The 21068-nt window shown below is 40.2% G+C and overlaps 2 protein-coding genes across 2 annotated transcripts in view; both read left to right on the top strand.

Moving 5' to 3' along the window:
* The window catches only part of syne3 (spectrin repeat containing, nuclear envelope family member 3), a 15716-nt gene extending 12692 nt beyond the window's left edge, over positions 1-3024 (top strand). Inside the window, exons 15-19 of the mRNA XM_037695299.1 lie at positions 168-220; positions 843-974; positions 1348-1515; positions 2724-2753; positions 2842-3024. Coding sequence (XP_037551227.1) covers positions 168-220; positions 843-974; positions 1348-1515; positions 2724-2753; positions 2842-3024 — 566 coding nt within the window. The remainder of the gene's footprint in view (positions 1-167; positions 221-842; positions 975-1347; positions 1516-2723; positions 2754-2841) is intronic.
* Positions 3025-10779: 7755 nt separating this feature from the next.
* The window catches only part of clmna (calmin a), a 90607-nt gene continuing 80318 nt past the window's right edge, over positions 10780-21068 (top strand). The window contains exon 1 of the mRNA XM_037695133.1: positions 10780-11091. Within this exon, the coding sequence (XP_037551061.1) occupies positions 11007-11091 (85 nt within the window). The 5' untranslated portion in view covers positions 10780-11006. The remainder of the gene's footprint in view (positions 11092-21068) is intronic.

The raw sequence follows: 21068 nt of genomic DNA, 5'->3' as shown, positions 1-21068 counted from the left end.
GGAAGTGATTGGTTCTGGTATCGGATCATCAGACAGTCTCAGGCTGAGACGTTCTGCAGGAGGAAGTGATCCAGATGCTGAGAAGACATCCGGGTCCAGAGTGGAAGTGATTGGTTCTAGTATCGGATCATCAGACGGTCTCAGGTTGAGACGTTCTGCAGGAGAAGGTGATCCAGATGCTGAGAAGACATCCGGGTCCGGAGCAGAAGACGGCAGCAGGGTAAACATTTGCAATTCTTACTGTTTCTGAACCGGATCATTAAAACTGAACTAACTTTCCACTGGAGGAGTGGACCGGTCCTGTCCAGATGTTCGGTTGAGAACTCAATTACCACAAGCATCAGCAGCTGGTTTCTGAACAGGTTCTGCTGGTGCTGTTGGACCTTGTCAGATATTAAAGTTTTATCAGATCTAATGCTTCTAGCAGAAATAGGTGGTTCTGAAGGTTCTGTTGTTTCAGAAACCTGCAGCATCATTAGAATCTGTTTGTAAACCTGTTGGTTCCAGATCAGTTGGTCTCATCAGAGGAGATGAGACCAACTGTCAGAACTTGGGTCTGGGGGTTTAGTGATCAGGTTTCAGATGTTGTAATGACTGACCGTCCAATTTAGGTTCTGGTTGTCAGAACCCTGTCAGAACTTGGTTTCTGGGGGTTTAGTGATCAGGTTTCAGATGCTGTAACGACTGACCGTCCAATTTAGGTTCTGGTTGTCAGAACCGTGTCAGAACAATCTGTTGCTGGTAGATTTATTGACTGTCCACACAGAAAGTTCTGATTTCCTCTTAAAATGGACATGAAGTCACAGCTGAGCACTGATTTAAGATGTGTTTGGATCCTGCAGGGCAGCAGAGGACCCAACTGGGCCCGGTTCAAGGCCTGGCTGTCCAGAGAGAAAGAAGTCCTAGATAACCTAGGAACCAACTGGGCAGAACTCAGCACCAAGGAGGTCCGAAGCAGACAGGAAACCCTGCAGGTAAACGGATCAGAGTGAACTACTGATGTTAGGAATGAGCTCAGTGATAAGAAGGTAACATGTTAATAAATCATTATTAGTATGTTATTAATGTAAAATTAGCATTATTAAAATCTTGGTAACTTTAGCATGTTGATAAATGTAAAGCATATTATTAAACTATTAGTAATGTTATTAACACATAATTAGTATGTTAACATAAAATTAACATTAAATCTTGATAACATTGTAATATGTTTTAATGTTTGAATAACATGTTGGTAACATATTAGTGACATGTTAATAACACGTTAATAGCATGTTATTAACATATTAGTAACATTAATAACACGGAAAACATGTAAACCTACGTTCTTGTGTTCTGCTGCTGCAGGTTCTGGAATCCAGAGTGCCTGAAGGTCAACAGATGTTCCAGATGTTGCTTCAGGAAACTCCTGCTGAAGACAAAGCTCTGGAGGAGCTTCGGTACCACTGGCTGCTCTACAAAACCAACCTGAAGGAGGCGAGCAACAACAGAACCAGGATCAAAACCGGCTCTAAGGTGAGAGAAGAAGACTTGACAGAGAACCTCTTTAAATCCCTCGAGTTCTGAATCACCATCAGACCGGGTCTTCATGTTTTATAGAAGCGACAATTTCAACTTGAGCCAGAACCGTGTTCTGAGTTCAGGAGGAGGTCCAGTTCACTGATCTGACTCTGCTCTGGTGCTTCATGTCATCATGGACACTTCCAGGATGTTAATAAACATTTATAAACACAAAGATAAGATAATAAACGAAAAGGTTTGATTGTAGAAAATGAAAACTATCAATATGCTGAGAGCTAAAAAACTGCTAGCAGCAAAATGCTAGCTAAAAGCTATAGAGGAAAAAGGCTGGTAAAAAGCTGAAAGTAAGTAATGAATGACTGACTAAACAGATGGATTAATATTTATTCCTGAGAATAAATCATTATTTATTTAATCTAAATGGATACTACATGGCTAGCTAAAAGTATCAAAAGGGTAAACTAAAACTTAAAAATCTCAAAAAGAGCTGGCCAAATGAATTGAAACAGACGCTAAAGCTAAAAGTAGCTTAAGCAGATTTCAAACGGACACTATTTCTGAAGTAACTGAAAAGATCTCGGTGTATTTCTACGGAGAGAATCTAAGAAAATAAAGTTAAATATTCTGAAAAGGATAAAAGAAACCAAAAGCCAGCACCCAAATCCTGAATGAGATGAATGTTCTGATTTATGGCTAAATTAGAAAGTCTGCAGAAGTAGTTAAATTGTAAGTAAAATACAGACAAACAGGAAATCAGATGCATGCAATAAACAGAGAATCAAACCATATAATGAGGAAACTTAATGTTCATGATGTCGATTCTCCAGGTGCATTAAAAAGTTACCTGAGGAAACATCTGCACAGCATCTGGCTGGTAGATTCACAGAATTAGTTAATGTTACAGCTGTTAAATGTTCACTTCTGTCAATACTGTGAAGAAAATCTTCTCCCCAGTTGTTGTAATGTCGTTATATAAACAGCAGGGGGCAGTAGAGCCTGACATTTGCAGGTATTCTGGTTCCTGCTGATTATTCTGTTGGATACAGAAAGTTTAAAGCTTCATGTTGACACAGTAAACACTTTGCTCGCAGCAGTTTGAACAAAATGTGTTTGTTTTGTTTGTTTACTTAAAGAGTTAACATAAACATTCTAATAAAAATGTTCTGTTTGTTTTGTTTCTGTATAAGTTCACAACCAGTCAGAGGGTGGGATCCAAACCAGTGTTGCAAAAGGTAACTACACATGTTTAAAAAAATCACTTTACCCAGACTGGTCCAGGTCTTTGTGGACCCGCTCAGTGTGTTCTGTGTGTGTCTGCAGAAACCCGGGCTGCTGCAGCGGATCTGCCGCCTGGCTCTCCTCCTGTGGCTCCTCCTCCTTGCTCTGCTGCTCCTCGCCTTCCTGCTGCCGCTCATGGATGAAGGTAGCAGCTGCTCGCTCTCCAACAACTTCGCCCGGTCTTTCAACGTCATGCTGCGCTACAACGGGCCCCCTCCCACATAAAGAATCAGAACCTGGGCCCGGTGTCTCTGAGCAGGTCTGCAGGAACAAGAACTCTGTGCAGGTTCTCACCGTCTGTTCCTTGTTTTGCTGCTCAGAGACTGAAGTCTTCCTCTGTTTATACCAAAAAATACTGACCCTGAGTCAAACTGCAGCAGGTTAACTCTGGGTCAGACAGGCCACGCCCACCTCAGCTCACCTGGCTGCAGGTTCTGTTCATTAAGCCAAAATCAAATCCCAAAAGTTACAGCTTACAGCTGAAACCTGCTATTTATGTTCATATTTATTTAATGCCTCATTGGGTTATTTTTATATTAAAATTGTGGGATTAATAACTAATAATGTTATGAGTCTCATCAAGGCTGCGTTTGAATGGTTCGCTCATTCACCGACCTTTATAGTGAGGCAGCCATTTTGTAGCGTCGAATGGCGCCCTGGAAGCCGTGGTTCAGTAAAAGTACAAACGTTCTTCGCCATATCAGTGGAAATGGACCATGAAGCATTGTGCATTATAATGCATATGTTTTGTAGGTGATCATAAATCATAATTTTAGTATATTGAAGGTAAACAGATTATGTTAATTACATTTTCTTAGACTAAACCAGTGAGATTATGTAGTCTATCACTTCACATTCATGTCCTGCAAGTCTTTGTTTCCGACTCCTGACTGTGATTACTCAGTGTAATTATGAAGGTTGCTGCGTTCAGGTGATGTTGGAAATATGAAATAGCCAAGCTAATCCCTTTCCTCGATACGGTCACCTTAAAACATCCTAAAACCTGCTGTTCTGAAATCAGCCTTGTGTGATGAAGCGTCTCGCATCATGTCAGCTTCATGAAGCTGCAGACATGTTAACTGTTACTGAGCATGCTCAGATGAAGCTTGAATTTTTTTTTTCTTTTTTCTGATTGTGCATAAAAGCAGAAAGCTTCCTGTTTGAATCAGCATTAAATATTCTGACCCAGGATCAGCCGCTGAGTGATTTTTATTATATTTGTCTCAATTCTGTCTCAACATTCAGACTGTTATCCTGTTTTCATTTTTATTTATTTAGTTTTTTATTTGTATCTAACTCTTTCTGCATAATTTGTGTTACTTTAACTGTTCATATATAAAATGTTCATGTCATTCAGCAGATAGGAGCCATTATTTTGATTTTTGGAACTTTATGTTTCGAGAAGTTTTGTTTCCTACTCACTCGCTCTCGTGCAAGACGGATGCCTTTCTTCCCTCTCCTGTCCTCCTCCTGCTTTTTTGCTCTCTGTCTTGTGTATCGGAGCTCCTATTTACACATTTTCTGAAACGTAAACTACAATCATGGATCTGGTCAGCTGGTCTTTTAACGAAATAGATGCATTTTTTTCCACAAAGCGACAGGGTCCTGGAGAGCCCTCCTGCCCGCTGAGATGCACACGGCAGGATATGTCATGGATCCGAGGGGAGTTTGGAAGTTGATGTGCCTTTCCGTGTTGTCTCAGGAGGACACAGAAGATGCCTATATCATTGGAATCATGATTCATGAATCAAAAAGGCTCTTTCTATCGCAACCGCCCCGAGAACTTCTGTGAATGCTTATCAAAGCTGGACCGGCTGACACCAACGTCTTATCAGGACTATGGTGCTATCTGGAAGTGCTTCATGGTCAAATCTCACCGTCTTGTCGTCAAATGCATATGTAATGCGTCTATAAATGTGTTTGCTGGTAGATTTTTTTGATGTCTTAAATCGTGTCCTGACAAGGACAAGGTGTGAAGGGATCTTTTTTGTAATACCATTATCCGCTCCTCATGGCCTTTTCCCCATTTCTATCTAAAAGAATAAGGGGCTGCGCTCTTAGGAGCAGCAGCAACGTGCACTCCGCCCATCTTTCGGACGACTGTACGAACATAATCTCACTGTATCCTGATGCATGCTCAATAATCCAGGTAGAAAAAGCTAAAAAAGTTAAACCTGGTCCTCTGGACATTCAAAAAACCAAAAAACAAAACAAAGCAAAAAAAAATGTAGAAACGTTTCGTCTCTCATCTGAAAGACTTCCTCAGTCTGAGGTGCTGTATTCAGCTCAGTCTCTTAAATAGCACCTTCTCAGAGTGGATCAACCAGTTTTGCTGCTGACAACCAAAACCAGCTGCTCACATGGTCAAGAAGGACCATCAGCCTAACAATGGATCATTAGCACACTGATGGCTGTTTACTATTCACAGAGGGCTGAGTGACACTAGCAATCACAGCATTGTAAGAGGGGGACAGTTGAACCCGGAGACCTCCACCCCTGTTTAATGATGGACGGTTTCTTTTCACAAATATGGCCTCCTTTACTCCTCTCTCAAACCATCGTTCCTCTCCATCCAGGATGTGAACATCTTCATCCCTGAAAGAGTGACCGCTGGCCTGGAGATGAGTGTAGACCGCAGAGTCCTGGCCTGATGATCTTGATCTTCTGTGCTGGGCCATCCTTTTGGCCAGCGGCTGTTTAGTTTCCCCGGTGTAAGACTGATCACCCTCCTGACACTGAACAGCATACACAATATTACTCTGTGCCGGGGGACTGGATCTTTGGGATGAACCAGTCTTTGCCGTAATGTATTTTGGGGTTTAAAAGCCACTGGGACGTTATGTTTAGAAAATAAATGTTTTGAATGTCCAGAGGACCAGATTGAACTTTTTTGGATTTTTCTACCTGGATTATTGAGCATGCATCAGGATATGATCAGATGTTGATTTAGTTCCTCACATTTCCACTAGAGGGCAGCATCAGCCTCTACATCAAAACAGTCAACATGAAACTGAATTTATTGACTCATTTAAAGAAAAGTTGTTTTTCTGAACCAAAACACCAACACGTGATTTTTCTGTTTAGCTCAGATAACAGTTGAGTCTTTATTTGTCTGATTCGTCTGAAACTCTGCTGAAACACAGCGAGCAGGTGAGCTCACCTGTTTGAACAGCTGAAGGTTTCAGGGGTCAGAAACAGAATGCAGCATGCTCTGACATGCTAAACCAGACCTTTTGTGGTTAATAGCACCTCAGTTCCAGTTCAGTTCCTGCTGCCTGTCAGTTTGACGGCATGACTTAAACAGAACCAGCTTCATGACTTAAACAGACGATGAAGATGAGGCTGATGAAGGTCAGCTGCAGCCTGAAGAGCTCTGAAGTATAAAGAGTCAACAAGATACTGCAGGAAAAACACAGATTTTCTGAATTTCTACATTTATGTTTGATAAAAAGCAGTCACTGTGTGTTCTGGTTCTGGTCCCCCGCCCCCCTCGTGTTCCTCAGCCAGGCCCACCAAGCTGTGCTGCAATCTGGACCTCAGATTCTGCCAAAGAATCACAACAACATCTCAACGAAAGAGCCTCCAGTTTGTATTAATCTGCTCCAGAAGGTCTTTATCAGTGATTTAATCAGAACATTTATTTTTTACCTTTAAGGAGCTCCAGCTGTGGAACATTTGTGGGTTCTAGATGATGAATTGTATTCAAACAGAACCGTAGAGGTCCAGTTCAGCTCAGAGAGGAAGTGTTGGTCTCTGCAAAGTTAAATCCATCAAATTGATCAGTTGTGGTGTGAAAATATGATTTTAATTTGAGGAAATGACTGAAACGTGTTCAGTCTGGACTCAGAGCCACATACTCAGTTAATTATAGCTGCTGTGTGTCAGCTCCCTGCTGACCAGCTGAGGTTCTGCTGGTTCTGATTCTGTTTCCCTGCTGCAACCGTGAGCTGGGACGATGGAGGCGGAGGAGAAACGGCTTCAGCACGAGTTTTGTTGTTAACTAAAGTTTCTGTTTGTTGCAAACCAGGATTATTTTACTGTATTAAACCAAACTCGTAAAGAATATTTAAATTTTAATCAAGCATTTGAATGTTTTCTAAGAGATTTGGGATCAGTGTATTTATTATTATATTTAATTAACATTTAACCCTTCATAAAACCTCCCATCCCATAATTATTCAGTCAAAAATTATGGGCTGTTAAATGTTAAAATGCTATTTGATGTGTATTATTGTGTATTTTGTACATTAATTAAAAAACATAAATGAAAGGGACAACAGTTTCTTCTGTCCAACGTTTATTTAAATGTTCACGCAAATCAATTATAATTTATTCAAATGATTTGACTTTAACACATTAATATGAAAACAAAATAAAATGTACTTAATTTATATAAGACATGTAAATATATTACAAATGTAAATAGTTACAGTTTAACTGAATAAAACGGTCACAGTTCACGTCAGTTCTGTTGTAGGATCCTAATCAGGATCTGGTTTTAGTGTTTCTGTGTTTGATTGTAGAGTTTTGTTGATTTGCTTCAGTTCATGTTTCTGCTCCTTCAGATGCCCCGCCCACTCTCATCTGTCCCCAGCTGTGATATTTCCAGATGTTTCCACACCATTCACCAGTCCCTGTCCTTACAGTCTCTCAGTTTTCACTCCACCATCAGTCATTGTGATTTGTGCCAAGTCTGGTTTTCCTCCACGTCTCCTTGAATAGTTATTTTAGTAGCTGCTGCCACGTCAGCCTGTGTTTAATTTTTTAATAAATCATTTATTTAGGTTCTATTCCCCTCAAACTTTGATGTAAAGACGGCTGAAATTAAATTTCTCTGACATCCACAGTGCTAAAAAATTCAGAAAATAATACAAATGTGGGGAAAAAGTCAACAAATTTTTTTCAAAAAAATTATCCTATATATTATAGTGTACACAATTAAAACAAAGTAAAAAGAGATTCAATGTATATATTTGTAAGTATAAGGGTATATTATTAGCTGTTAAATGTAGTTAATTAAAATAAAAACTTTTTTTTGGTTTTAGCCAACCCAGATGAAATGAGCTGAGTTTTCAGGTTAAATTTGAACAGTTTGTTTCCACAGCTGCACCTGTCCTTATCAGAGTCAGAGCTAATCTTAATCTGAGAAACGTGAACAGAAGCAAACATTTCTGTTTCACTTTAGACCAGAAGAATGCAACTTCTACAACCCAAAGACACATTTCTGCCCTTTTCTCCCCACAAACACACAAAAAATGTGTCCTGAGCTGCAAAACCTATAGTAAAACTTTAAAATAAAGATAATTAATAATAAAACTCCATTTGAAATACCAGTTTGTTACATTCTAAAATGAACATTTTAGATAAAATGTTGAGTTTTATCAACATTTTTTATATATTTTAAGACAAAGGAAAAGCCCAAACTTTTATAAAGAGCCCCCCTCTTTATAATAAAGGGAAACCTTTCGATATAATTTAATAATTGAAGTTTGAAGACCTCTTTGACTCGTGATATTTATGAAAAGTTAAGAATCTTGTAATCTTATAAATTATCTGATTGAACATAAAATCTAGGACAGTTTGTTGGATATTTAACAGAAATCGAATAATAACTGATATCTGCATGTATTTAAATTATTTTCGCAGATTGACGCCATATTTTTGCAGATTGTCCTTAACATTTCGCTGTAAATGTGTTAAAAGCATTGCAGAAAAAGATCAACCTGTGTGGCTGGGTTAACGAGTCAGCTGTTAATTGGTTTGTTCTTTGGATTAAAAATCATTTAAATATAATTTTTATCCACATATTGCTGAAAACTGCACAATATAACAGCTACCATTAATATTTTTTGTTGTGGTTCCGAATATAAATACTATAAATATTAACTTGGGTGTTATTTTTCAGTCAAAGCTATAAAGAACCACTGCAGACCCCTGGTTTGGACCTTTGTCTGTGGCTATAAGAGAAATCAGAACCAGATCTGAAGAAGAACCATCTGAGGTCCAGATTGGTCGGCAGAGATGGACATGCTGGATCCTTCCTGAGGACATTTCTCTGATGATTAGTCGGGCACAGATTGGTTTTGATATGATTAAACTGATGAGGACCAGTTCTATGAAAGATCCTCCTCTGCTCGTTATGGGCTCAGCTGAGCCGGATCTGGTTCTAAACAGTGAACTGGAGCGTGATGAAGACTTATGTTCGACACTCACCTGAGCTTGTCGATTCACCTGTTTGATGGTCGTAGCCGATACAGACAGAAATAAAAACAGCTTAAAATAAACAAAGTTAAAAAAAACCTGCACATTTGTCTTCATATTGATGGTTGCTACAAAAAATAAAAATAGAAGCAAAATTTTTGAGCTGCTGCCAGCTCACACAGGTGTTTGTTCACCTACAGAAACAGCCGAAGTGTCTGAAAATAGGCCGCCTTAATCACCTTTTGTCGTTTATTTAGCAGCAGATTCTTCTATTTCCACCCAAACATCTCTGAGGTCCATACGGGCGCCTGATTCCATTGCATTTGTTTGCAGAACACAGCTAGTTTGATTTCAGTTTGTTTACATCGAGTGCAAACCCGCACTTCAGAACTATGTATATATATCTGGAAAACTACTGGAGTAAACTCTTTCAAATGGCACCATCTGATAAAGTTCAGGATAACCTCTTTGTTTGATTTTATAGTTTGCCTTTTATGACATGTTTTAATGTGGCAGCTGATTAAAAAATAACTTATTCATTGTGATCCTGTGACTTTTCTGCCATTTTTCCCCCACTGAAAATGAATTGAGCTCATTTTACATCCTTCAGATCTTTAGATCCGTTTACAACCTTTTACTGCTTCTTTCTCATTTTGTTCTGGTTCAGCTACTTTCAGCTTCCTTGTGAAAAAAAAAAAGAAGCTAATTCAGCTAATTTCAGCTGTTTTCTGCACCTTTCAGATTTATTCTAACTATAACATTTTTGTGTTTCTTCTAACTTGTTTCTAATTTCAGCTTGTTCTGCTCCTTTCAGATTATTTCTGCAAGTTTCAACTGTTTCAGCTACTATTTAGCTGTTTTATGCTAATTCTAGCTTTTTCAACTTATTCCACAATTTTTGCACTCAGTAAAAAATTTTCAGCTTAATTCAGCAAAATCGTGTCTCCACTTTAGCTTCTTTCTGCTTTTTTTTTAGCTACTATTCAGCTGTGGGGTTTATTTGTGCTAATATCTACTTTATTTTTCCAGATAATTTCTTTTTTTGTGTCCATTTCTGCTTCTATAATCCTAATTGGGTGGAAATGTGGCCTCTCTACTCTCTTTAGGTAATTAAAGCTTCTTTCTGCCTTTTTTAAAGCTACTATTCAGCAGTTGTTTTTGTGTGTGCAATTTTTTTGCTTTTTTTTCTGACAATTTCCAATTTTTTGTGTTCATTTCTGCTTCTTTCATCCTAATTGGGCACAATTGTGCTCTCTCCACTTTTGTTGTTGGTAATTTAAGCTTCTTTTTGCTGTTTCAGCTACTTTTCAGCTATTTCTTGCTAATTTCAGCTTTTTTTTTAGCTATCTTAGTAATTTTTGTGCTCAGTTCAGCCTATTTAAACCAAATTCAGCAAATATGTTTTCTTTCTGCTTTCTTCTTCTAACTTCTTCCACTTCAACTACAATTTCAGCATGTTTTTAGCCAATTTAAGCTGTTTTTCAGCAGGTTCTGCAGCAAAAGCATTCACGTTGCATTTTCTAAGGAAATGCAATTTCTCTAGTTATTTTTGTATTTGCACACGCCGCTTGGGAAGAGGCAGAAAGTCCAGATGAAACCAAACTATCTAAATATAACCATTAAAAACAAACAGATTGTGTGGGATGTTTTTTGTTTTTCTGCGCGTGTTGGCGCAGGAAGGCGGAGGTGGAGGAGGGGGCGGGGCCTGGCTCAGCTCCATCCCACCTCGCGAACACCAACCAGGTGCGGCGGCTCCTTCCTCCTCCTCCTCTCGGAGCTCCGCGGCTCACAGCGCGGTGCTGACGCGGACCAAGCCGCAGCGCGGAGCAGGGATGTCGGCGTGCTGACGGAGAGCCGCTCGGTGTCTCTGTGGACCGGCTGGAGAACAGACCGCAGCCCGGAACAGACCCTCCGGCCGGACTCTAGTGGTTCTGAACCCGGACCCTGCGTGATCCTGCGGCCGGACTCTCCGGGTTCCGACCCGGATCCCCATCAGCGCGGTTCCGATGGCTGGACACGGCTGGGAGGACTGGTTCGAGCGGGAGGAGTTCATCGGACAGATCAGCGACATCCGAGTCCAGAACCTGCAAGGTAGGAGCATCCGGGTCGGTACCGCAGCCGGGACACCGTGCACGGAGAGCGCGCGCACGGTCCGAGAAGTTTAGTTGTGGAAGCAGCTGGGGGGGTGAAACTGCGGAGGTATTCATGAGGGTCTTCCTCCTCCTCAGGAGCACCGTGCGGGACAAAGTTCAGAGGTTCGGTCCAGTGATGAGAGGTTCTGATAGTTCTTTTACACCGACTCCGACCCGCAGGTCCTAAACTGCAGAACCGGGCCCGAAACCCAGAACCAGCAGAGTCCCGTTAAGAAACCCCTTGGCACGTGACCTGTTTACTAATTTATAGACTATAGATCCATATGTGACCACCAGCAGGGACAGGAGGTATCCCTCCGCAGAGCAGCGCGGAGGGACTATTTGGCAGATTTACTTTTAGAAGCAGGTTCTGTTAAAAATAAAAATTAATAAGGCGCTTCTGTTCGCGGTTTCACTTAAGTTCAGTTTATATTTAAACAAACAAAAGTTAATCCCAGGGCACAAACAACAACAACACACAGAAAACAAATCTTTAAAATTAGGTCCAAAACAGGTTCTGAATCAAATCTACCTTTTGTGCGAACATTTACTGAGAACACTGTTGAGAGCTAAATAACAGCTAAAGTTTGTTGAAGAAGCTGAAACTGATTTTTATTTTTTTTTTTAGCTGAAACTGAGTTGTCAAAGCTGAAACAAGCAGAACATTAGCTAAAACTATAAAACTAACTAAAGTCTAAATCTGCAAAAACATAGAAAAAAGCTAAAATTGACATACCCTTGGTTAAATGTTAAAGTTAACACATTTATAACTAAAAGTTAAAATTCTCAAAGCATAGATAAAGCTAATGAACTAAACATTAGCTAAAAGATAAACCAAAACAAATGTATTTAAAACCAATAATTAACACAACATGAGCTAAAACTATGAGCTAAAAATTTAAATCCTGTTTATATAAATCAAAGCAAAAAATAAATAAAGTTTAAATTAAATATTTTAAAATGTCTGAAAGTTATAAAGAACAAAAGTAGCACCCATCTCCTAAATGAGCTGAACTATCTGGTAACCAAACAGCCGAAATAGCTGAAAGCATATCTTGTAAAATGTGCAGAAGGAGTTGAATTCTGAATAATTTCACCTAATTATAATTCAATACAATCACATTAATTAAGCACAATGATAATATTCAAATTTATCCAGCAAATTGACAGAGAATTGAGGTATTTAACAGCTCAAATATTGTATTGATTCGTCATTTTCTATATCAGTCCAGTGAAGCAACACGAGCTCAACTTATTTTAATTTACACTTTAATTTACTTATAATTGGCCTTGACAGATCCATTGAAAACGTGGTTTATTTCCTGTTTTTAGGGATATTTTCATAGCAAATGGAAAAATACCGAAGATATAATGAAATACGTTTATACAGAAAACTACAAAAAACAGCAGTTTTGTAGGTGACAATATAAGAAACACATTAACAGGAAGAAAGGTCAAAGGTCACTGGACTGTTAACTTAAAAATTCAATCCAACCCACAAAAAAATGTTTGCGTCAGTGTAAAAACATCTTGATGAGCTTCTCGTTATAAATTTATAGGAAGCAGAAATAAACTTGTGATCTGGCATCAATTAAAGTTTTTAGCTTCTTTGTCAACGCAACAGCTGAGAGTTCTGACTTCTTAAAGTCACAGTTAAATAAAGACTGGAACTCGTGGAACAAATGCATGTCGCCCGCCACCTTTTTATGCCCGAGATATCAGTCAGCTGTGGCAGCCATCTTGATCAGGATAAATTCTGAAAGATACTCAGTTCTAGATGTTATTTCCTGAGTTTAGTTAAAAAGCTGTTAGGATTAGAGTCAGCTCTCCCCCTCTGGGTTGGAGGGGGGGGGGTGTCTTTGCCTCAGGTGGAGGAGTTCAGGTATCTGGGCGTCCTGTTCATGAGTGATGGAGTGATGAATTGGGCCTCCTCCTCAGCGATGAGGGTGTTGCTTTGGTCAGTTGTGGTGAAGTTGAGTTGAAAGGCAAAGCTCTGGATTTACTGGTTTACGCTCCAACCCTCACCTGCAGTCCTGAGGTTTGGATCAGGACCGAAAGAGCCAGATCCTGGATCCAAGTGGCTGAAATGAACTTCTGATCTGGACACATTCTTTTTTGAGGTTTTCTGGACATGTCCCCCTGATCAGCGACCTCGAGGAAGACCCAGAACTCTCTGGCTTGGAAACACCTCGGTGGGAGGTCTGGGTTCCAATGCCTCCGTGTAGAAGATGGAGCTGATTTGTGAGATATTTTGCTAACAGTACAGACAAACATGAGCAGAAACGTTACCTGGTTGTGACATGTGCGGGTGATAAATTCTCCTGCAGTTTGTTTGAGTGTTGTCACCGTTTAATAAGAATCAAACTCTGAACTGAACGTTTTGCGACAAACGAATCCTGACTGCTCACGTGTAAAACCTTCAGACGCTCCATCCTCTCCGAACGAACAGATCTCACACCGACTCAGAGAAACAAAACACACCAAAACTCTGGAATCTGATTTCTGTGTGAAAACACTCTGATGTTGGCGGAGAGGAAGTTTGTTCCAGGAAAAACAGACAACTCTGCGAGCAACTGTTGCCCTGGAAACACACAACCACAACGAGAGCTGCCACACAGTCCTGACTCAGAGGAGGGGGAGAAAGTTCTGGATTAGTGGGATCAAACGGACGAACAGAACCTGTGATGTGACTCTAAAATGCTCTACAGGTTCCTGAGACGTTCCCGTGAACTCCAACGGCTCCTGTCAGCGGGAACAGACAGAACCGAGCGCTGACCCGTTGCATAACGCCACGAGAGAAGGATCAGAGCAGAACATCACACATCCCACACAGATCTGCCTCCCACCTCCGGAGCCGCAGATCTCAGCAGCTCCAGTTCCGACGCCCAGCATCAGTCAGGAGACGGAACCGGTTCAGGGGCAGAAACGTCTTTCGTCTTTCAGAACCAGCTCACAGATTAAAAATCGGCGCTGATAAATAAACAAAGTTTGTTTGTTGGAGCGATTTGATAAAAACCAGATTGAACTCAATCCCATGCTGTTCTCTAGGAACGTTCTCTGATCGTTCTGCTTTAAGGAACAAGAACACACAGTTTAGTTCCTAGTCTATAAATAAAATGCTTGTTTTCTCTTAAATCAGTCTTACAGGTTCAGCTAAGGTGAATAAAAGCATCTGGTTCCTGTAAAATGTTCATTTTTACATTATAGACATTATTTTATATCAATTTGAGGATTTCAAATGTTCCTCAAACGCCTGCGTTAGTCCAAACCTGCCTGCCTCCTCAGCAGAACTTTAGCTTTTCAGCAGTTTAGTGCTCACAGTATTATGGTGACCGTTCTGGTTCTGGTTCTGTTCTGGCCTGCCTCCAGCTTCAGCTCTGATCCAAAACCAGAGAAGTTTTATTTTCTGCTGAAATATTCTGACAGCTGGACATCTTCACTGACATCTGCTGAAGAAGCACATCGTTCAAGCTAAAAGAAGCAGAACACTAGCTAAAAGCTTAAAGTGTTAAAAGGCTAAATAATGGTAGCAAAAGCCTGGCTTTGAGCCAAAAGTAGCAAAATACTAACTGAAAGCTAAAACTAGCAAAAGATTAATTAAAAGCTAAACATAACAGAAGGCTAAATAAAAGGTTAAAGTAAGAAAATGCTATCTAAATGCTAAAAGTATTAAAGGCTAGCTAAAAATATCAAAATGTAGAAGTTAAAAGTAGTAAAAAGATGACCTGATGCTAAAAGTAGGGAAAGGCAAGCTGCAAGCTAAAATTAGCAGAAAAGCTTACTAAAGATTAAAACCAGCAGAATGGTAGCCAATAAAGAAGCAAAAATGATAATTAAACTCTAAAAACAGCAGAAAGCTAGCTGAAAGTCAAAGCTATTAGAAGGCTAGCAGCTAAAATCTAAAAGCAGCAAAAGGCTAGTTTAAAGTAGCAGAATGGGAATTTAAAGATGCAGCAACATGGCAACTAAAAGCTTAAAGTAGCAAAAGGCAAGCTGAAAGCTCAAATTAGCAGAATGGTAACCAATAAAGTAGCAAAATGGTAATTAAAATCTAAAACTAGCAAAAGCCTGGCTAAAAATCGAAGCTATTAGAAGGCTAACAGCTAAAATCTAAAAGCAGCAAAAGGCTAGTTTAAAGTAGCAGAATGGGAATTTAAAGAAGTGGCAACATGGTAACTTAAAGCTTAACGTAGCAAAAGGCTAGCTAAATGTTAAAAATTGCAAAAATGTGGCACAAAACTAAATGCAGCAGAATGGTAGCTAAAAGTAGCTGTGCAGCAGCTAAAAGCTAAAGGCAACATAAAGACTAAAACATACAGTTTGCTAATTTAAGGAAATCTCATTGATTTTAAGAAAAATATTTGTAAATTAGGTTTTATTTTGGCTGCGCCTTCCACATCGAGTGAAAATGAACGATTTGGTTGTACTAAACGCGCCTCCAGTCCTGACACAACCAGGACTTAATCCCTCAGCCTCAGGATTACAAGACTGCAGCACTGACCACTGAGCTACCACAGCTGCCCAGAAAAGATTTGTAAATAAAGTTAAATATATTGAAAAGGTATAAAAGCCCTGCTTGTTGAGTTGAAGCAGAACTCTTCGCTGTCAGATGTAAATCTGTAACATCCTGATTGTTACAGAAACACATTTTCCATCAGTCATCTGTTGTATGTAAACAACTTCAGCTGTTGTCAGCCGCCTCCGGCTGTTTCTGTAACATTTATGACTTTATCTTATTGGAGCAGAACAACCTGCCTGTTCTGAACCTGGCGAGACCCGATCCAACTTGTGCAGGCCTCAGTTAAAGCTCAGTTAGAGCCGTGGGTCGACCAGGCTCTCGGGGAAACCTTTGAGGTGAAACGCCTCAGGTGAAGTGTTTTAGCTCGTGTTTGTGAAGGAGCCGCTGAGGCTCCAGGTGAGTTCTGAGGCGTGACGTTGTCTCTGTTTTGGTAGAAACAACTGGATCTTTGTGACCCCGGCAGAACTCCCAGAGCTGCCTCTGCTGCTGTTGTTGTTATCGGGTCATACGTGTTCAGACAGAAACACATCAAGGTTCCTGCAGAGCTCTCAACGAGTCACACGCTGGGATCCTTACTGATGTCACACCTGTCTCAGTCCTCCTACACTCAGTATCCTTCTGAAGCTAACGGACGCACTGCATTCTGGGAAAATGAACTGGACTTAAAGGCCGAGCGTGGTAACCTTTACGTTTGGTTACTGTTTGACTGGATTCTGATGGAAATAATTAAACCAAAAAAAATAAATAAAGTCTTTGTGTTCACTGGAAGTTCACTTCCTGCTCCAAAAATATTCCTGTTAGTTTGAAAAGGTCAACGCTCCGATGGAGGGACCGTCGGTTCACTGCTGCTCTGGAATGCTGCTTTCTATCAGACGCTCGCGCGCACATGCACACGGCTGGGCTTTGGTTTATTCGGACAGAAAAGCGTCGGCAGTGCACTTCCTGTCTCCGTTTCATAAGAAGTGCTGCATCTTTGTTTCCATGACAACAGTATCCTCACAATACATCTCTGACTCTTGAAACCAGCTTCACCCTAAAGTTTCTTATAGGTTCTTCGGGCTTCATCATACACTCAGCTATTTTAGTTATTTGGATATCAAAGTGTTCAGCTCATTCAAGACATTACAGCTGTGTCTTTTGGCTTTTGTATTGTTTAACATATTGAACTTTATTTTAGGGATGCACGATATTGGATTTTTGCACGATATGCCGATATGTTTAAACTTATTTGGCCGATAACCGATACCAATACCGATATTTTTCCTCCCTAGATCTACTTATAGAGACAACATAGCTTTCTCTGATGTGGAATCAAAATACTACAGTATTCTGCATTGTCTTTGTCAATTTGGCTGCTACAAAATGCAGATGCCAAAAAGTGGGCTGAAAATGATGTAACACTTCAACTTGGATTATGTTTAATGTCAAATTTATTCATGACATTTATTCTCTCTAACACAATGACAACACTTGAACAGTGCAAATTTGTAAATTTTCTCAAATCTAAGCTCAACTGTGCGTGACGTCATAACGTTGTGCTGGCGCTGCAGACATCCTTGTCACTGCGTTGTCATACCAAAACAGCACCATATATATATATACTTATATAAACAGCGCCTTTTATATTGGTGAGGTTTTTTTTGATGGAATGACCGATGTCCGATATTTAATTTTATTGCTAATATCGGTCAATACCGATACCATGCCGATAATATCATGCATCCCTACTTTATATTTTCTCATTCAAATTCTTCTAAAACCTTTTGAAATTTTTCAAAACTTTGCACTTTTTTGAGGTTTGTGTCTGTAAATTTGCTCATTTTGTGTCTCTGTATGCAGACCTGTCCACTTACGTGTTGTTTTTGTCCTGTTTGTCTCCACCTGTATACCTTTAGTCTTTTTTTTTGCATCTTTTTGTCTTTTCTTGCATCCTGTTATGTATCTTTTTTTTGTCTTTTTCCATTTTTGTCCTGTATTTCTTCTTCCTCTGTAAATATTTTAACTAACAAAGTTCAGCTATTTTTTCATTTCACTTTCATTTTTGCAGTAAGCAGTCATGCAGCTCTCAGACTTCATTCTGATTATTTTGTCAGCAAATGCAGTTTCTCTGGTTGAAATGTGTTTCTGTTCAGTTTTAAAGTCAGTAATTAGTTTCTTGATGGTTCTCCTGTTTGTGTTTCATGTTTTTAGCTGACCCAATCTGTTTGTTTCTTCCAGTTTCTGAGTCCATAATGGTTTAATAACCTGATATTTGCATCGGTCAGAGGCTGAATGCTGGATTTGTTTCAGCTATGGCGACATTTTTTATTTTCTGAATCTTAAACATTAAACGAGTCACATTCAGATCCTTCTTTGGATTATTGTACCACCACTCTGATTTATTTTTCTAACTCCCATCCTGCTGCTTGATCAGGAGCAGAAAAGCATCATCAGTAAGGAGCTGGAATTAACGTACTGTTTGGACAGATAACATCAAACAGACATTTGATTCAGAGTCATTTAAAGAATTCTGATTCTTATGTAAAACACGTTTCTAATGATTTCCTGGTTTTCCTGCTGCTCAGCCCCAGAAATCACCTGAACATTAACCTGAAATGTCTGATTAACATCTTTAGTGTTTCTCTCAGTTAACATCAATCAGATCACCTGGACACACCTGATGTCAGCTTGTCACATCTGATTCTTTCACATCGTCTCGTATCTTTAATCTCCTTTAAGCTGCTGCAGCTGGTTTCATTAACCGGCAGGGTGACCTCAGCCTGACGGCAGATTTATCAGGAACACTCGCTCTGATTTGACGGAGCATGCGAAGGTTTAGATTAGTTTCTGACCCGCACTCAGGTTACTCATCGGGTTCTTCAGCTGCTGAGCTGAATGGTTTGGTTCTTCTGAGTCAGACATGAGGAGGAACAGAACGTCAGCTCTGAGAGGAAGAACAGTCCAGGTTTGTCCTGAAGGTTCAGTCTGATCTGCAGTTTGTTGCTTCGTCAGGTTATTTCTGCTGACAATTATCAAATAAATGTCTCCTCTGTGCTGTGGAGGCTTGATGCGAGAGGGAATAATTGTGTTTCTGATGATGATGATGATATTCTTAATCTGGCAATGAACTAGAACATTTGGGTATTAGTACAGGTTACCCTTATCTCGGTTCCTCGCCGGTGCTTCTGCAGAAGCTGTTATCTGTGGGACGTTCAGTTTCTGCTCATCCTGAAACGTTCAGGCTCTACGGGAGTTTAGAGCTCTGCTGCAGGACTCTTGAAGACATTTATGGTTCTGCTGAACAAGAACAACTCTAGGATCAGAGCGGCAGAGCTCTGCAGAACCAAAGAGGTCCAAGGGTAGCAGCACAGTGACTTCCTGAACAGCTGAGTGATTTCTAAAGAGCTGCAGAGGGTCAGAACTGTGATACGGTGCACTCTGACTCGTGCACGCTGACTGTTTACGTGGAGGGCATGCCCAGCTTGTCAGACCTCGGTTATGGTTTATCATTAAACTGAACTCTGAACTCAAACTTTTGTTGATAATTTTTACGTTTGCAGGTTTAGTTCTGGAGAACTTTGACCTTGTTCGTACCTAAGTGACAGGAGTTTCTGTTTTAAGGTTGGAAATGGTGTATCCGCGTCAGTGCCTCTTTCCTTTGGGGTCCCACAGGGCTCGATTCTTGGATCCCTTTTATTTTCACTCTATCTGCTGCCTTTGGGATCTATCCTGAGGAAACATGACCTTTCATTTCAAGGTCAAGGTGTTTTTATTGTCCTTTGCACCACATGTGGTACATGTGGTGGAACGAAATTGTGTACACAGGGTCCCAGTTACATCCAACAAAAGTATAAATTGTAAAGAAAAACACTAAGATCTAAGATATGAACTAAGAAATGCACTACACTAAGAATGCACTAAGCGCAAATAGTACAAAAACTATGTGCCAAACAACAACAGCACAAACATTATGCTGATGATTGTCAGATTTATCTGCCCTTGAAACCCTACAGTTCTTTCTCTGTTCGCCTTCTGTTAAAACGTCTTGATGACAACAAGGCATGGATGGCTTCATTTTTTAAAAAGTTTTAATGATCAGAAAACTGAAGTTAAGTTTAACTGTGCTTTATAAGTAAATTTGACTTCACTTGTTAGAGGATTTTATCTGGTTAGTCGGTGGAAACGCAGTTTTAGTTGTGTTTTTATAGAGGCTGTGAATCATCAGCTGACATGAAACAGCTGAAGGTTTGCCAGATTAAAGAGTTTGTGTCGATGAGGTCGAACATCAGGAGCCGATCAGTGAAACTGCCAGAGGTTAACCCTGCCGAGTCACAGACTGACCCGTTTACTCCGACCCACTTCATGTGTACATCTGAACATCTGTCTGAACATCTGTATGTTCACAATCAGCTTCACGCTGCACAAAACATCCTCACAGGAGCTCAGCAAACTGCTGTCAATGTCGATAATATTAATAATGATTTTATAAAGCGCTAAAAAAATTCATTTTCTGCAAAAAAATTCTGCTAAATGTTGAATAATTTTACTCTTTGATTACCTACAATTGTAACGTTAAAACAAATAGAAGAGCAAAAGCTAAAATTGTAGCTTAAAGCTAAAATTACCATTGTTTTAGGCAGCATTTATGTGGGAAAAAAAATCTAAATGCAGAGCAGCTACAAAACAAAAGGTGCTGCACAGCAGATCATCAAGTAAAATAGAAATCCAGAACATGAGGCAGGCGGTGGAAAAAAAGCAGAGCAGATGTTAAGACAGAAGAAAGCTTGAGCTGAGGATCTGACAGAGGAACAGGTAGAACAAAGACCGAGGGAGTTCAGGTATGTAGGGGAGGAAATTAAAAACCAGAACCAGTTGAGATCAGACAGAAAGCGAGAAGATATTACAGAGAAGTTTCTCATCATGACTCACCAGCTGCAACCAAACAAAGCTGTGAGGCTCAGAATACAGAGATGAAGTCAGTTTATTGAGATTTGTTTAGATGGTTTCATGCGTTTGCTGTGATGAAACAGTAGGAAGATATGAACAGACGGAGTGATGAAGAGCCTCTGTGATCTGTGGCGTTACATAACGCCAGTGGTGATGCAGCACTGCAGTGTTCAGGAGCCCCCACGTCACACACCCCCCCCCCCCATCAGAGCACAACATTAATATTTAACGCAGCAGCTCCTCCGACCTGCAGATGCGCTCGTACCTCCGCTCTGATGTGAAACACCAGCATCGTTTCTCACTGAAGCTCTGCTCGTTATGTTTTATCTCTGAGTCAGACGTCAAACTGGAAGTGAGTCGTGTGTGTGGGAGGAGAAGAGGGAGCTGCTGTGCAGCTTTAATTAGAACCCTGGAGGAGAGAAATCAGAGGAACTAACTGCTGCTTCATGTAAACTCTGCTGCTTCATATAAACTCTGCTGCTTCATATAAA

Source organism: Nematolebias whitei, chromosome 21 (genome assembly GCF_014905685.2).
Source record: "Nematolebias whitei isolate Nwh7 chromosome 21, NemWhi1, whole genome shotgun sequence".
Lineage (NCBI taxonomy): Eukaryota > Metazoa > Chordata > Actinopteri > Cyprinodontiformes > Rivulidae > Nematolebias > Nematolebias whitei.
The sequence above is the reverse complement of the archived record's forward strand: the minus strand, read 5'-3'. Positions and strand labels throughout refer to the sequence as shown.